General features: G+C 38.2%; 1 protein-coding gene across 1 annotated transcript in view; it reads right to left on the minus strand.

Moving 5' to 3' along the window:
* SCIN (scinderin) overlaps window positions 1-9,673 on the minus strand; it is a 75,929-nt gene extending 66,256 nt beyond the window's left edge. Inside the window, exons 1-2 of the mRNA XM_077757630.1 lie at window positions 9,438-9,673; window positions 2,508-2,662 (exon numbers count right to left, since the gene is read on the minus strand). Coding sequence (XP_077613756.1) covers window positions 2,508-2,662; window positions 9,438-9,636 — 354 coding nt within the window. The 5' untranslated portion in view covers window positions 9,637-9,673. The remainder of the gene's footprint in view (window positions 1-2,507; window positions 2,663-9,437) is intronic.
* Window positions 9,674-14,225: the final 4,552 nt, after the last annotated feature.

Here is a 14,225-nt window from a genome sequence, read left to right on the forward strand (position 1 = left end):
TAGAGTAAGCTTAAGTAAGAAAATCATCATGATATTTGAACCATTTATTTATGTTTAGAGCATCATAATATAATGATTGTCAGCTTAGGCACTGAAGTCATATGGTCACCCAGGCACTTAACAGCTATTAGACCCTGGCAAGTTAAATCGTTTCTCAAAGATTGTGCTTACTTACCTTAATAGGGTGACAGTTTTAGAAACTGCAGCATGGAGCACTACTTGGATTAAATGAGATAATACACATGAAGTGCTTAGCATATTCTTTTAAGCATGAAATTAAGTATAACATAATCGTCTGCTATTCTGGGTGGCAAGTTATCTTTGCTTCCATATTTCCTACCAAGTACTTTGCAATTGCACATGTTGTTATCTGCTCAATGTCACTAATGACATGACAGTGAAATGATTTTTTTGCTGATAAATTTGACCTCCATTTGGAAATATCTTCTTTCTCAAATATGCTGATTTGTGCTGATTTTGATATTGATAATTAGAAGATAATTATCACTATAAAACTGCTTTTTATATCCACTTTTAAATATATATCCAGAAGTTTGATTTCAGTAGTCCTGAAGAGGACTGAAGGATTAATATCACAAGTTCTTACTGATTGCATATGCACTATATATGTATTTTATTATTTAATCTTCAATCCTTATAACACCTGTATGAGGAAGCTTTTTTAATGCCCATTATGTATTTGGGGAAACTGAGCACAGAAACTTTGCATAGTTGCCCTGAGCTAAACAAGTTATATGCAGCAGAAATGGGTTTATCACCGAGATGATGTCATAGTATATGCTGTTAGTAACTATAAGACCTGGCTTATTCAAAATGTTGAGTTCATTGACATAAAGTTTCAGGATCATTTGACATAAACTGTAGGAACTCATGAGAATTAAATAAAATGGGAGGTAATGGTTTCATATTTAGGGTTGCTCATAGCCTAGAGTCTGATTTTTAATAGAGAAATGATTTTAAGAGAGAAGAGAACTTGTAAGTGTTTATTCTCATCACAATGGAATCACAAAATATTCACTAAGGTTCTGACCAGGTAAAAGTAGAAACAAATCTTGTCATTGTAGTAGACAAATTTAATATATATTCAGAATTCTGGTTTAGCTCTGAGGTTTTAGGTTTTCAGAAGGCTAACATGCTCAAAGGGTGAGGTGGGGGGGGGTCTGCAGAACACTTGTTAGAGCAGGTTTGATTTTGAAAGATTGCTTCTAAGCTGTTGGTCTAGGGAGGTATTTCTTACGCTTTAACCGAACACTCCTGGGGGCCAGGAGGATTGTGAAGGGTGTCCAGTCTAGAAGAGTCACAGAGAGAATTCCAGAAAAAAGTCTGTCCTTCATTGAAGGTTGCCTTAAAAGGAGAAAACTATTTAACTTGTTTCTGTTTTTGATTTAACCAAAAGCAAAGCCAGTTGATGATTAGTGTTTCTAACCGAAAAACATAAATGGTGTGCATGTGTGTGTGGTAGTATATGTATATTTGACTTTGTGAGGCTGAACCACACATAGATTCAACTCCATGCTGTTTCATTTGTATCATTTCCAAGATCAACCCACACTATTTGGGAAATGTGCATATAGCTCTTCCTATTAACTGGAAATGTAATTGTTATATTGTATTAACATGTTCCAGAAAAACAGATTCCAAGTCCTGGGTTATTTGCAGTAAATTCAGAGGTTCTCTAGGATAGAATAAAAAAAATATTAAGGGGTGCCTGGGTGGCTCAGTTGGTTAAGCGCCTGACTTCAGCTCAGGTCATGAGCTCACGGTTCATGGGTTCGAGCCCCGCGTCAGGCTCTGTGCTGACACCTAGCTCAGAGCCTGGAGCCTATTTCGGATTCTGTGTCTCCCTCTCTCTCTGACTCTTCCCTACTCACACTGTCTCTCTCTCTCAGAAATAAATAAAACATTAAAAAAAAAGTTAATACCCAAGTTGTCAAAACTTAATTACTGAAGTAACTCCACAAAATTGTTAAGGGCTTTCCTGTGAACATTACTGAGAGCTCTTAACTTTATTAAAAATTGACCTATGAAATGACATTAAGTAAGAATATTTCCCATATTACACTGACTTTCCACAACTTTTATTGAGTACCTACTGTGTGTCCAGCAGGTACTGGTATAAATCAGTAAAGAAATAGATTGAAACAAAACCAAAGCAAAAAGCCCTGTCCTCCCTGAACATTCATTCCATGGAGTCATGAGGTGTGGATGGATCAGAAGAGAAAGGAGGTCATAAAAACAGTTCAGGGGTGCCTGGGTGGCTCAGTCGGTTAAATATCTGACTTCAGTTCAAGTCGTGATCTCACAGTTTTGTAGGTTCGAGCCCCACATTGGGCTCTGTGGTGACAGCTCAGAGCCTGGAGCCTGCTTCAGATTCTGTGTTTCTCTCTCTCTCTCTCTGACCCTCCCCTGCTCACACTGTCTCTCTCTCTCTCAAAATTAAATAAAACATTTTAAAAATTTGAAAACAGTTCAAGAGAGCTGCTTACCTTGTATTTCAGTCCTCCTTTGAAATAGCCAACAAAGTCAGTAGATTCATAGCCTTGGAGTTCTCTACACTGCACCGGCTTGCCACCCAAATAGTCATCCATCTGAACAGTAAAGATGGCAGCGGCTGTGTATTCATCCTGAGTACACTCTTTTCCTGAAAATCCAAGGGACAGCCCCTCATTTATCAAGCAAGGAAAAGGACTAAGGCAGAATTTCTAGTAAGAAAAAGCTCTGATGTTCTTTGAGTTACATAGCAATATAATCAACCATCTTAGGCAGAACAGTCTTTAAACAGAAACGGTATAACATAAAAATATTATTTTGCTAATATCTAAAAGAATTGTTTTGCCCTTGTTTTTTAAATCTTTTAAAAAAAAATTTTTTTAAAGAAATACTGCTGTCTCTATATGCTCAAGAAGATATAACAATATATTCTAGTAGGATTCAGATTCATTTGGTAGCCAGATCAGACTATGAGAATGTTTTCCAATTGTTTTAGCCTTTATTAACATTGATCTTTAGGCTTCCGATAGGACAGTATGATAATATGTGTAATATTACAACTATGTGAATATAAACATCATAGGCCATAGATGAATACCTTTAGAAAAGCAAGTGGTTTGTAGAGTGGGAAATGAATGTAACTTGACCTTACCCCTCTTTTCAAGGACCACAGTCCCTACTTCATTATTTTATTTGTGTTAAGATCATATTCTCTGAGGGGAAAGGGAGAGTATAGGAAATAGATGGTAACATCTATTGAAGGTGATGTTATTTTTTACCAGGAATTTAACACACAACACACACTTAATTTGCACAATACTAGTATAGATCCCATCTAGCTAATCTCACTGAGGTCAAAATACTATTTCACATCCTTCAGGGTACACAAGAATCAGAACTGGGACAGTCCTGAGGGGAACTCAAATTTTATAAAAGACATTTCAAAACCCTTGCTACATCTGAGCTGTGTGCAAATCATGAAGGATTTCAGAAATAATAATATAGCTAACATGTATACCTTTAAAGTATCCTTGCACTGGGCCAGATACTGTGCTAGTGATTTTACATGGATGATCTCATTTAATCTTCAAGCAACCGCATGCAGCAGAAATATTTTCTACCATGTTACAACAAAAGAAATGGAGGCTTAGAAAGGCCAAGTAACTTCCCTGAGGTCATAAAGTTGACCTTTGGTAAAAACACACCCTAGAAGCAGGTTTCTGTGATTCTAAAGCACAGGCTCTTAAAAACTACAATACCAATAGGTAGTTTTTTTTATACCCAGATTCTCAGTAGCAGAAACATTTTGTGCTGATTGGGGTAGTTGTTTTTCTCCATGTATAACTGTGGTAGAAAAGTCTAGAGGCTATAGCAATATTACAGTTCACCTGAAACCCCAATACTGTGAGTATTCACCAAAACTGAAGAAAGGAAAACAGTCAGCTATATTAATGGAAGAACTGTATTTCTTGACATTCCTCCCTTACTCTTAAAGGGGACCTGTATAACACATTATCTTCTCAGGGGAAAAAAATCCACTAGCTAGAAGAATATTTGACATGGTATCAATTTTGTGAACTTCTTTTGTGGTCAAAAGAAAAAAAAAACACATAAGCAGTCTTACAGTTCAAAAGAATACTAGTGTCATTCTTCTGCCCACTTTCCCATCCGTAAATGAGAATACTAATAAAAGCACAGATGTAGATTTGCACAGAGATGTTTTAGAGGGAAGCTTAAATCAAGGTTAATATCAGAAGTGTTAAGATAATGTGTTTGACATAAACATTCTTATAGAGTACAAGTTGAAACACAGATTTCTTTAGACAGAGGTAAACGGACAGTCATGCAATTAGTGAATGAACTGGAAGTAAGTTAATTAAATTATGCTATCATTTGTCGATGCTTGCATACTGTGCTGGGTCAAGGGATATCCGTATTAATAAAGTAGAGGGTTTGCTGTAAAGAATTTGGAAGGTCCTAAAGAAGCTTTTGAATGTGAAAACTAGAATCCAATTCAGTGATATCATGATGCAATGCTAGCAAGTGTTCAGAAACTTATGTACTTGCTCTACGAATTTTGTTTATGACTTCATTTATTTTCCCTTTTCTGATCTTACCAGTGTCTTTCAAGTTATGTTACGTTCTTTTGTTATGTTCTTTTATATTATGTGACCTTATACTATACTTGTACATAGGCTGCAAACTTGCTAAAATCCTTTTGGGAATGTGATGATTTTATATATAAAATAGATTAAAAGGGAGGTCTAATAACTAGGCTAATCGAATAGCCATTCATGAAAAAAAACTCTTCCAAAGTTACAAATCCAAGGGAATAACCCCAACTTAATAAACAGAATCTACAAAAAACTCACAGATAATTTTTTTTTAATTTATTTCTGAGAGAGAGAGAGAGAGAAAGAGAGAGAGAGAGAGAGAGAGAGCACGGGAGGGTCAGAGAGAGAGGGAGTTACAGAATCTGAAGCAGGCTCCAGGCTCTGAGCTAGCTGTCAGCACAGAGCCCGATGCGGGGCTCGAACCCAAGAACTGTGAGATCATGACCTGAGCCAAAGTCAGATGCTTAACCGACTCAGCCACCCAGGCGCCCCGATAATACAATTCTTAATAGTGAAACACTGAATGTTTTCTCCGTAAGTTGTAACATGGGACATCCACTCTTACTATTCTTGCTTAACATAATATGGGAAGTTCTAACTATTGTAATAAGCTAAGAAAAAGAAATAAAAACATATACATTGGAAATGAGGAAATAATATGTCCCTATTTAGAGATGACAGGATTGTCCATATAGAAAATATGAAGAAATTCACACACACACAAAAAAACTCCCAGAATCTTGCATTCAGCAAGATAGCAGGATAAAGGTTAATCAAAAACAAAAATCAATCTCATTTTTTTTTGTATACAAACAATGAACATGCAGAAATTGAAATTAAAAGCAATACCATTTATAATCACTCCAAAGAAACAGATGCATATTTAATAAAACAACTATATCATCTCTATGCCAAAAATGATAAAATGTTGATTTAAAAAAAATCAAAGACCTTAACAAATATAGAGACATAAGATATAAGATCCCATATAATAAAGATTTTAATTTGCCCCAACTTGATCTACAAGCTTAATGCTATTCCTGTCAAAATTACAGACAAGTTTATTATAGGTTACACAATTGGATTGTAAAATTTATATGAAAAGGCACAGGCCCCGGAAAAGCTAAAACACTTTTGACAACAAAAAATAAGATTGGAGGAATAACTCTATCTGATGTTCAGGTTTACTATACAGCTACAGTAACTAAGACAGTGTGGTACTGGTGGAAGGAGAGACACACAGATCAAAAGACCAAATTTGCCCCAGTGGTAACATGTTTCAGACTACAGTATAGTTTGGAACAGTACAGTATATTAAAGCACAAATATATAAGCACAGTAGGGCACAGAATGTAGATACCAGGATACAACCCTCCTATCTTGGTCATATTTCCCCAATTTCACTTGTGTTCATCTGTGTGTTTGTACATTTAGTTCTCTAAAATTTGATCACCTGTGTAAATTCATGTATTGATCATCCCAGTCAAGAAACTGTACAGTCAGATCACCAAAAAATATAAGGTGCTATGTTGCCTTTAGTGGCAAAGTGATAGAAGGATATGTTGCCCTTTTATAACTATCACCCCCTCCCACTTGCACCACCCCCTCCCCACCCCATCCCTAACCCCTGATAACCACAAATCTAAAATTCTGTCATTTCAAAAATGTTATATACATGGAATCATATGCCAGAGAACCTTTTGGCATTTTTTTTTTTCACTCAGCATAATTTCCCAGGGATTCATCTGAGTCATTATGTGTATCGATTGTTTCTTTGTATTGCTCCATAGTGTTCTCTGGTATAGATATACTACAGTTTAACTAGTCACTTGTGGAAGAATATCTGGGCTAATTCAAGTTTTTGTCTATTCAAATAAAGCTGCTAGGGACATTTGTGCATAGGTTTTTACATGAATCTAAATTTTTATTTAGAAAATGAAATGCAATTGCTGGGTCATATGGCCGCTGCAGTTTACTTTTATAAGAAAGTGTCAAACTCCCTTCATAACGGTTGTACCATTTTATAAGACCCCCCCCCCCAGCAATGTATAAAAATCCAGTTTCTCAGCATCCGCACCAGCCCTTGCATGGTCTAAGTTCCTTGTACTGTATACTGTATACTGTAATCCAATTCTTTTGATTCTCAGTGCCTTGCAAGGAGCCAAGCACAGACTAGATACACCACTGGAAAGGAGAAATGACCAGGGTGTGTGGGTGTAGGCCCTGCATGTGACAGAGTAGCTTTATTACCCAGTCATGCCCACAGCCATGATGCTCTAAGAAACTAGAGGCAGAAAGTGGATGCATTTAAATTGCTAGATACAAAGCTAAAAAAAAATGTTTTTAGGAAGGACCAATACAACTTTTAAGTTATATGCAACCAATTATTACTTCGTAAAGTAAATAAAAGAAAAAATAATAAAAGGAAATAATCTGAGGTATGCAAGGGCATTGGAGAAAGCCACTGAGGGACAGAGCAGGGAAGGTGGCTCTTGCTCTAGTCTTCTATTCCGTGTCCTGCTTCTCCTGGTTTCCGCTCTCCTCTTACTTAACCTGTTTCTTTCCTTCTGTCCAATCCACCTTTTCCATCCCAACCTGGTTCTAATTCCACTGTCTTTCATCCTCCTTCCAAATGATTTCCTATAGTCAAACCTCCTTTCCCCCTAAACTTTCAGCTCTCCCTCTTGGACCATTTTTTCTCAGTCTGTCTCTCTGATTAGCCCTAATGAATTGATACAAATTCAAGTCTTGGTTAGAATATTTTGGATGAAATCCAGCTAGCTTCAGGGAACTAACGTAGGAAGAACTGCTAAATAATTCCATCTAAAGACCCTGGTTACTGTTTTACTCTAAACTTTTCCATGCTCCCCATGAATTTCTCATGGACTAGATTCTTCGCAATTACCCTCATTTTCCTTTTTTCTGTCAAAGCTCTTCTACTTCCCTGCTTCCCCAGAACTACAAACACTGTGTCTCTTTCATGGTGGGTTTAGCACATTTTATCTATGTTGTATCACTTTTTGTCTTATTGTGCTTTGAAATTATAAACTTTAAGGGAAGTCTCATAAATTATTCACATGTAAAAATGCTGTATACCATGCTGGGCACACTGAGTAATAACTGAATTCACTTATTCATTAACATACTATTAACTTCAGCTTTAGCAGATCTTTAAAATCATGAAGTGCTTTTGCGCAAGGCATTTTCTATTATAATTTTTGAAACTGGTGAGCCCTAAATGAATAATGTGAATAATGAGTTAATGTGAATCCTTAAACCTTAAAAAAACAATTTGCTTAGTAAGCTTCTTTGGATAAGAAAGAACCTATTAAGCAGGAAAAAAATATTAAAAAAAAAAAAACCACCTGTGTTCACAGCCTTCTTGCAGCCTCCTGACAAAGTCAAACCTAACTCATGTCTACAGCAGAATATGAAGTCTTTTCACACTATAATTCACCAAAATTACAAATGTGGCATTTCAGACACTCATAGTCATTCCAGATTCAAGCTCTGAATAGAAAGATCCAGATGAGGACATTACTATTCTATCTGGCATCATTCATTCATGAATATGGTTTTATATTAAGGTTTCAGTGATTTCTCGTGTAAAATATAAATCAATCACTGTCTAATACGATAGGAATAATGACACTACAATAGGAAACCAGAATGTGTCTGGAACTCAGCTTGAGCTTCGCCAAGTAAGCACAAAATTTTATTATCAATTGCTATAATACAAACAGCCCTTCCCCCTCTTTATATTTCTCATTTGGAGTGTCTGCATGAGGTGTTCACTACCATTGAGAACATCATTTCTCAATGTTTTTCTGCCATTTTATTTCTTAAAATAAATATTTTATTTATTTTATTTATTTTTTATTAAATAAATATTTTAAAAAATATCTTTTTTTCTTCAAGTGTTAGAAATAAAAATGATGGCTTTTCAAGGACTTTAAAATGTGTGTGTGTGTGTGTGTGGTTTCGGTGTTCTCCCCACAGGCTCAGGAATACAGCTAAAAATAAAGAAACAGACGTCTAGGGGAGGCACTCCAGTCTAAAAAGAAGGCAGTAAGTCTCAGATAATCGGCACGTTGTTAGAAGCGGTGTGCCCACTGGCACAGGATCTTACGGGGAGAGGTTGGACATTCAGGATGTTTACGAGTAAAAGTAGAAGGTGGAAAAAGTAGAACACACAAGGCCCAGTATTCTGACAGCCTGGCGCAAGTGCAGCCCAAAATAATTACTACTGCTGAAGGAGCTATTTTGTTTCCCACGGTGTCCTTGTTCAAGTAGATAAATAATAATATTTCTAAAATTATTATAATAGAGCAACTCATCTAAATAATATGCCATATAAAGCTATTTATTTATACTGACGATATCCGTATGATGTTTTTCCTCTCTTCCATCCAGGGTCGCCAACATCCTGATGAACAAGAATCTGTCAGCAGAACGTGTGAGCAAGTGAGTCATGATTTAAAGCAACCCAGAAATCCGTGGAGAACTAGAAGCTGGGGCCCAAGGGCAAAAACNCAGAAGGCGAGCGGGACTCGGCCAGAGCCGGTGCGCTCAGCAGCCGCGCTGGGCGGGCGTGGGGGTGCACACTGGAAGGTGAAAGCGGGGAGAAGCTAGAGGAAGCATCCTCGAAGCCCGGGTGACAGGCCTGACAAAGGTCAAAGCCCAAGGGGTAAGACTGCTCCCGACTTCGCCGAGCCCCGCGTTTGCAGCAGCGTTCGCACCAGCGGGCTCCGGGGNTCGAGCCAGCGCATCTCAGCCCCCCGCGCCGGGGTCTCGCAGCCCGCACCCCCTTACCCAGCCAGAAGTGCAGGCGGTAGGCGAAGCCCCGTCTCGCCTCGGCCGTGTGCAGCACCAGGTAGGCATCCCCGACGTAGAAGTCGCCGTAAGCGCCCTCGGGCACCGGCACGAGCTCCAGCTTCTCGACCCTCCAGACCTGCAGCCCCTCCCGCTGGCCCGCCCGGGCGAACTCCTCGTGGTACAGCGCCGCGGCCATGGCTCCTGCGCGCCGCGCTCCGGGGAAGGGGCGCGGGACCTGCTCTACGTGGAAGCCGGACTCACCCGGGATGGGTAGAAGGGACTCTGTTCGCACTCTTTATAGGGCTCGCCCCACAGGGAGGCGGGGCTCGGAAGCGGGAGGGGCTAAGTACCCTAGGCCCTGTTGCTCGGAAAGTGGGGGATCCCCTCTCAATTTGAGCGAAGCGCCTAGAACCCGCCGCCTACGCCCTCCTCCCAGTTAGCGGGAGAATCAGAATCTCGGAAATCGTGAGATCCGGAGGGAACTTACAGAAACTCCTGGAAATGCCTCCTGGTCTGAGGAAGGACTTTTTCCCCCCTGGCAGCAGATGGAGGAGATTAACGACTGAAACTCTGGTGGGCGCCAACGTTCTCTTAAAAAGAAAACCGATTACCCAGATAGCAATCTTCATAATCACCAACGCCATCATTTCACTTGCCAGTGTCTCCATCTCTGATAGCTGAAATTTCTGTCTTGATCTTTCCAGTTAGAAAATGCCGTGAAAAACAAAAATGTCAGTTTCTTGGAAAAGACGAAACCCTGGACGGCTGGTGGTCTTACGCAGAAGACAGAGCTCGGTAAACCCGCTGGGATTCGGGCGCTGTGGTTAAGCTCTTTGCTTCTTTTGGCCAGGAAAGACAGCAGCCCTCCCCCTGGGGTGTTGTTATCAAGGGCGCAACTTGCCTTGTTGTTGAGTTGCCTGTTACCGGGCTTCAAGAGAGTGATTTCTCAGTGTTTATTCTACACTTTTCGCTTTTGCAGCTCTGTAACATGCATGTGGAAGTTTCCTTTTTACCTTGCATTCTTTTAACAGAAGCTGGTATGGCAAAGGCTTTTGTTATTGAAAAAGCCAATCACTAAGGATCTAAAGATTTAGAAAACTGATTTTTATGCGTGTGCATTTTTCTTTCACTGTTTCCCAAATTACAACAGTCCCCGAAAGGTCACTAATAATATACAATTCGATTTTCCTTAATGAATTCATGTTTTTAAATAGGCATTACATGACTATGAGAAAAAATTCAAAAGTACCAATGAGATGACACAAGTAAATGATTTGTGTCCGTTAGATAGAAAATGTTCACTAATGAGCTACTATTTTGTGACAGGCGTTCTTTTGCTCCTCTGATTACCTCCTCCATCCTAAATCCTTTGGTCTTCCCTTAGGGCTGACTTGCATGGACTAAAGCAACTGGTCTTTGATGACCTCTAGTTTAGAATTTGATTAGAAATCAGAGGGAAAGCGGTCAGAATATTTATTTACTTGGTCCCTTCTACCAAAAGTCAACTGTACGTTTAAAAACAACAACTCTGTTGCTTTCTCTGTTTTGTGTGTGTGTGTGTGTGTGTGTGTGTGTGTTGGGTTTTTCTGTCTCTTTTTCTTTTTTTTTTTTTTTTTTAGTTTGTAGCAACTGCCCCTTTGGGTGCATTTTCCTTCTTGTGCTTTCTGTCCTTCAACTTCTATATATTCTATATATAGGCTCTTTAAGAAAAAACTCTTAGGATTTCCTATTTTGTGAATGTCATGTGTTTATAGGTTGAGATACTGATTGATAAATGTTATTAACTATATTCTCTTTCTTTCCCCCTCCTAAGCAAAACAATAAAAGGTAGGTATAATGAGGCTCATTTTACAGAAGAGAAAACTGAGGCTTTGGAACTGTGCATGGCCAAGGAGGAATTCAAGCTCACTATGCCTCATTCAGAAACACATGCTGTTTACTAAAACTCATTCTTTCAGTCCACTTATCTGGCTAAGATTTGCTCCCATAAATATACTTTATATTGTTACTTCTTCCAACGTGTCCCCAGAGAAGCTTCTGATCTAGCATGTCCCATGCAGCACCAAGAAGTTTAGTTTTAACATTGTCACTGAGGCATTATATGTCTTAGTTTCCTTATCTGTAAAGTAGGAATCATGTGTTCTCTTCCGTCTTCTAGTGAAAAATTATGAGAACGAGTGATCTAGACACAAGATAACTTAAAAATCAGAGTGACCACTTAAGTTTAGTTTCAGTTTTAGCAATAATTCCTTTCCTGTTAGTGAAAGAATTTCTTTTAATGGAGAAATAAGAATAAAAGGAAATAATTTCCTTCTAGTGAAGAAGTAAGAAAGAATTTTGATATGGAAAAGTGTAATTTCCTCTTGGTTAGGCCAGGACTAGGGTGAGGCAAATGAGGCACCTGCTGGGATGCAAAATTTAGAGGGGCCACAAAAAAAGATCCATAATCATGATCAATTCTCTTTTAAGACAGTATTTTTAACAAGTCAAAATTGATGCAAAATATCATGATAAAAATTTTTAAATTTCAAATAAAAACAGAATTGTTAATAGTGCTATCTGGGTCACATCGTAGGCAAAGGAAAAATACTTCCTTTATTTAAAGTTTTGAGATTTGGTTTGTCATTGTTTTGCATTAATTTTGGTATTTTTGCAAGTATCGCACCGAGGTATTTATTATTGATCTTGATTACTTTTCAACTGATTGAGCTCAGAAAGGTTACCTGACATTGCTGTGTCTCATTTTTCTCACCTGTATAATGGGAATACTAATTTTAAAAAAGATGTTATAGAATTGTCATGAATATTAAATGGATAAATAAATATAATCCTGGAATAGCACGTGGCAAATAGGAAATGACAGTGAATTTAACTGAAATTGCTGAGTAGTTAATCCACTTCTCTAAATCCACTCCTCTAAGAACGTCTCCAAGTCTAAGATAAGGACTGTCCATTTTTCTATACAAAAAAGTTTCCTAAAACCAGACAACAAATTCTTTTCCATGCCTTTATATTCTCTCTCTCCTATTCTAGGCTCTGAAAAGTGGATTGTTTTCTCCTATTCATGGTATAGCCCTTCTCCCATATTTGTCTGTTGAAGTTTTGCCCATTCTTTAAGGTTTAATTGAAGATATCCAGATACATCATCATTGCCCTGGCTCCACTGAATTTCAGCATCTTTTGTGTTCCCAGTGCTCTTGATGTACAGTGACAATACTGGAAACTGCAATCTCACAAGATTGTAGGCTCGCTCAGAAAGCAGGCGTCTCATCATTTCCTTCTCTGGCTCTGTAGTAATACATGCTGAATAGGTGTAGTTCAATAGTTGATTTTGGATTAAATTACTTTTTATTTATTTATTTTTTATCAATTTACCAATACACTCTCAGTCCAAGTTGAAGCAGCCAAGGTAAATATGTCTTTTACTGAGAATCAGGAGGTTTGAGGTGTGAGGACTGTGGTTAAATACAGGAAAGGTGTTCTTCTAGAAGACTATTGCTCAAGAAGAAATGTTGTGCATTTAATCTTTGAAATAAATAACAGTGTTAAAGAATATAATTGATTCATTGTGCAGTTAATTGGAATGAGTCAATAAAACAAAAATAAAAACATACAAAAAATTTGTTTCCAAGCGATCTTCATTCCTCAAGTTATAGAAGCTTAGAGTTGAGAGGATCTTGTTTTGTTTCCGTTACTGAGTTGTGACCACAGAATCATTGAAATTAAATATATATCAATGACAGAGAGTATATTATTTTCCAGAAGAGGGAAATGCTTCAAGATTGGTATTTATTTGCTTTCTTTTGTCTATAATAATGAAATAATGTATTTAAAAATACATTTGTTTAGAGGCACATGGGTGGCTCAGTCGGTTGAGCATCCGACTTCAGCTCTGATCATGACCTCAGGGTTCCTGGGTTTGAGCCCTACATTGGTCTCCATGCAGACAGCTCAGAGCCTGGAGCCTGCTTAAGATTTTGTGTCTCCCTCTCCCTCTGCCCCTCCTCTGTTCACACTGTGACTCTCTCTGTCACAAATAAATAAATATTTAAAAAATTTTGATAAACAGGGGCACCTGGGTGGCTTAGTCGGTTAAGCGTCCGACTTTCGCTTAGGTCATGATCTCCCGGTTCGTGGGTTCGAGCCCCGCGTCGGGCTCTGTGCTGACAGCCAGCTCAGAGCCTGGAGCCTGTTTCAGTCTGTGACTCCCTCTCTCTCTGACCCTCCCCTGCTCACGCTGTTTCTCTCTCTCTCTCTCCTAGAAATAAATAAAAAAATATATATTTTAAAAATTTTGATAAACACATTTGTTTTACTGGTAGTCCTGCTACATGGTAATAACTTTTATTTGATTTCCTCAATGATTCGAGGGTGTATTCATGGAACCTGGATTCGGAAGACCTGAGTGTTGTGAGGATCAAAAGAGATAATGTGTTCCAAAGCTGTGAGAACCAATCAATAAACACAGTTAATAATTAGCAAAAGTCCTTTACCCCAGTACCTATCAAAGCTGTGTGATTACTGAAAGTGAAAATGCACTCTAGGGAAGTATATTTAAATTGTTCTTGACCATACTAGACAAACTAGAACTTTAAAAAAAATTCACCATTTTTTTTAGCTTCAGTCAGGATCTATGACTTTCCCTTTCATTGATTAATTTAAAATTAAACATAATACTATAAAGACATGGTCAGGGGTCAATAATGTGGTCAAGGTTTCATTGGTCTTGAATGTCTGCCATTTTGATAAATAATTCATTTCTTGTAAACCTACTTGCCACAGTGG

The sequence above is a fragment of the Crocuta crocuta genome, unplaced genomic scaffold, assembly GCF_008692635.1.
Source record: "Crocuta crocuta isolate KB4526 unplaced genomic scaffold, BGI_CrCroc_1.0 scaffold62, whole genome shotgun sequence".
Taxonomy (NCBI): domain Eukaryota; kingdom Metazoa; phylum Chordata; class Mammalia; order Carnivora; family Hyaenidae; genus Crocuta; species Crocuta crocuta.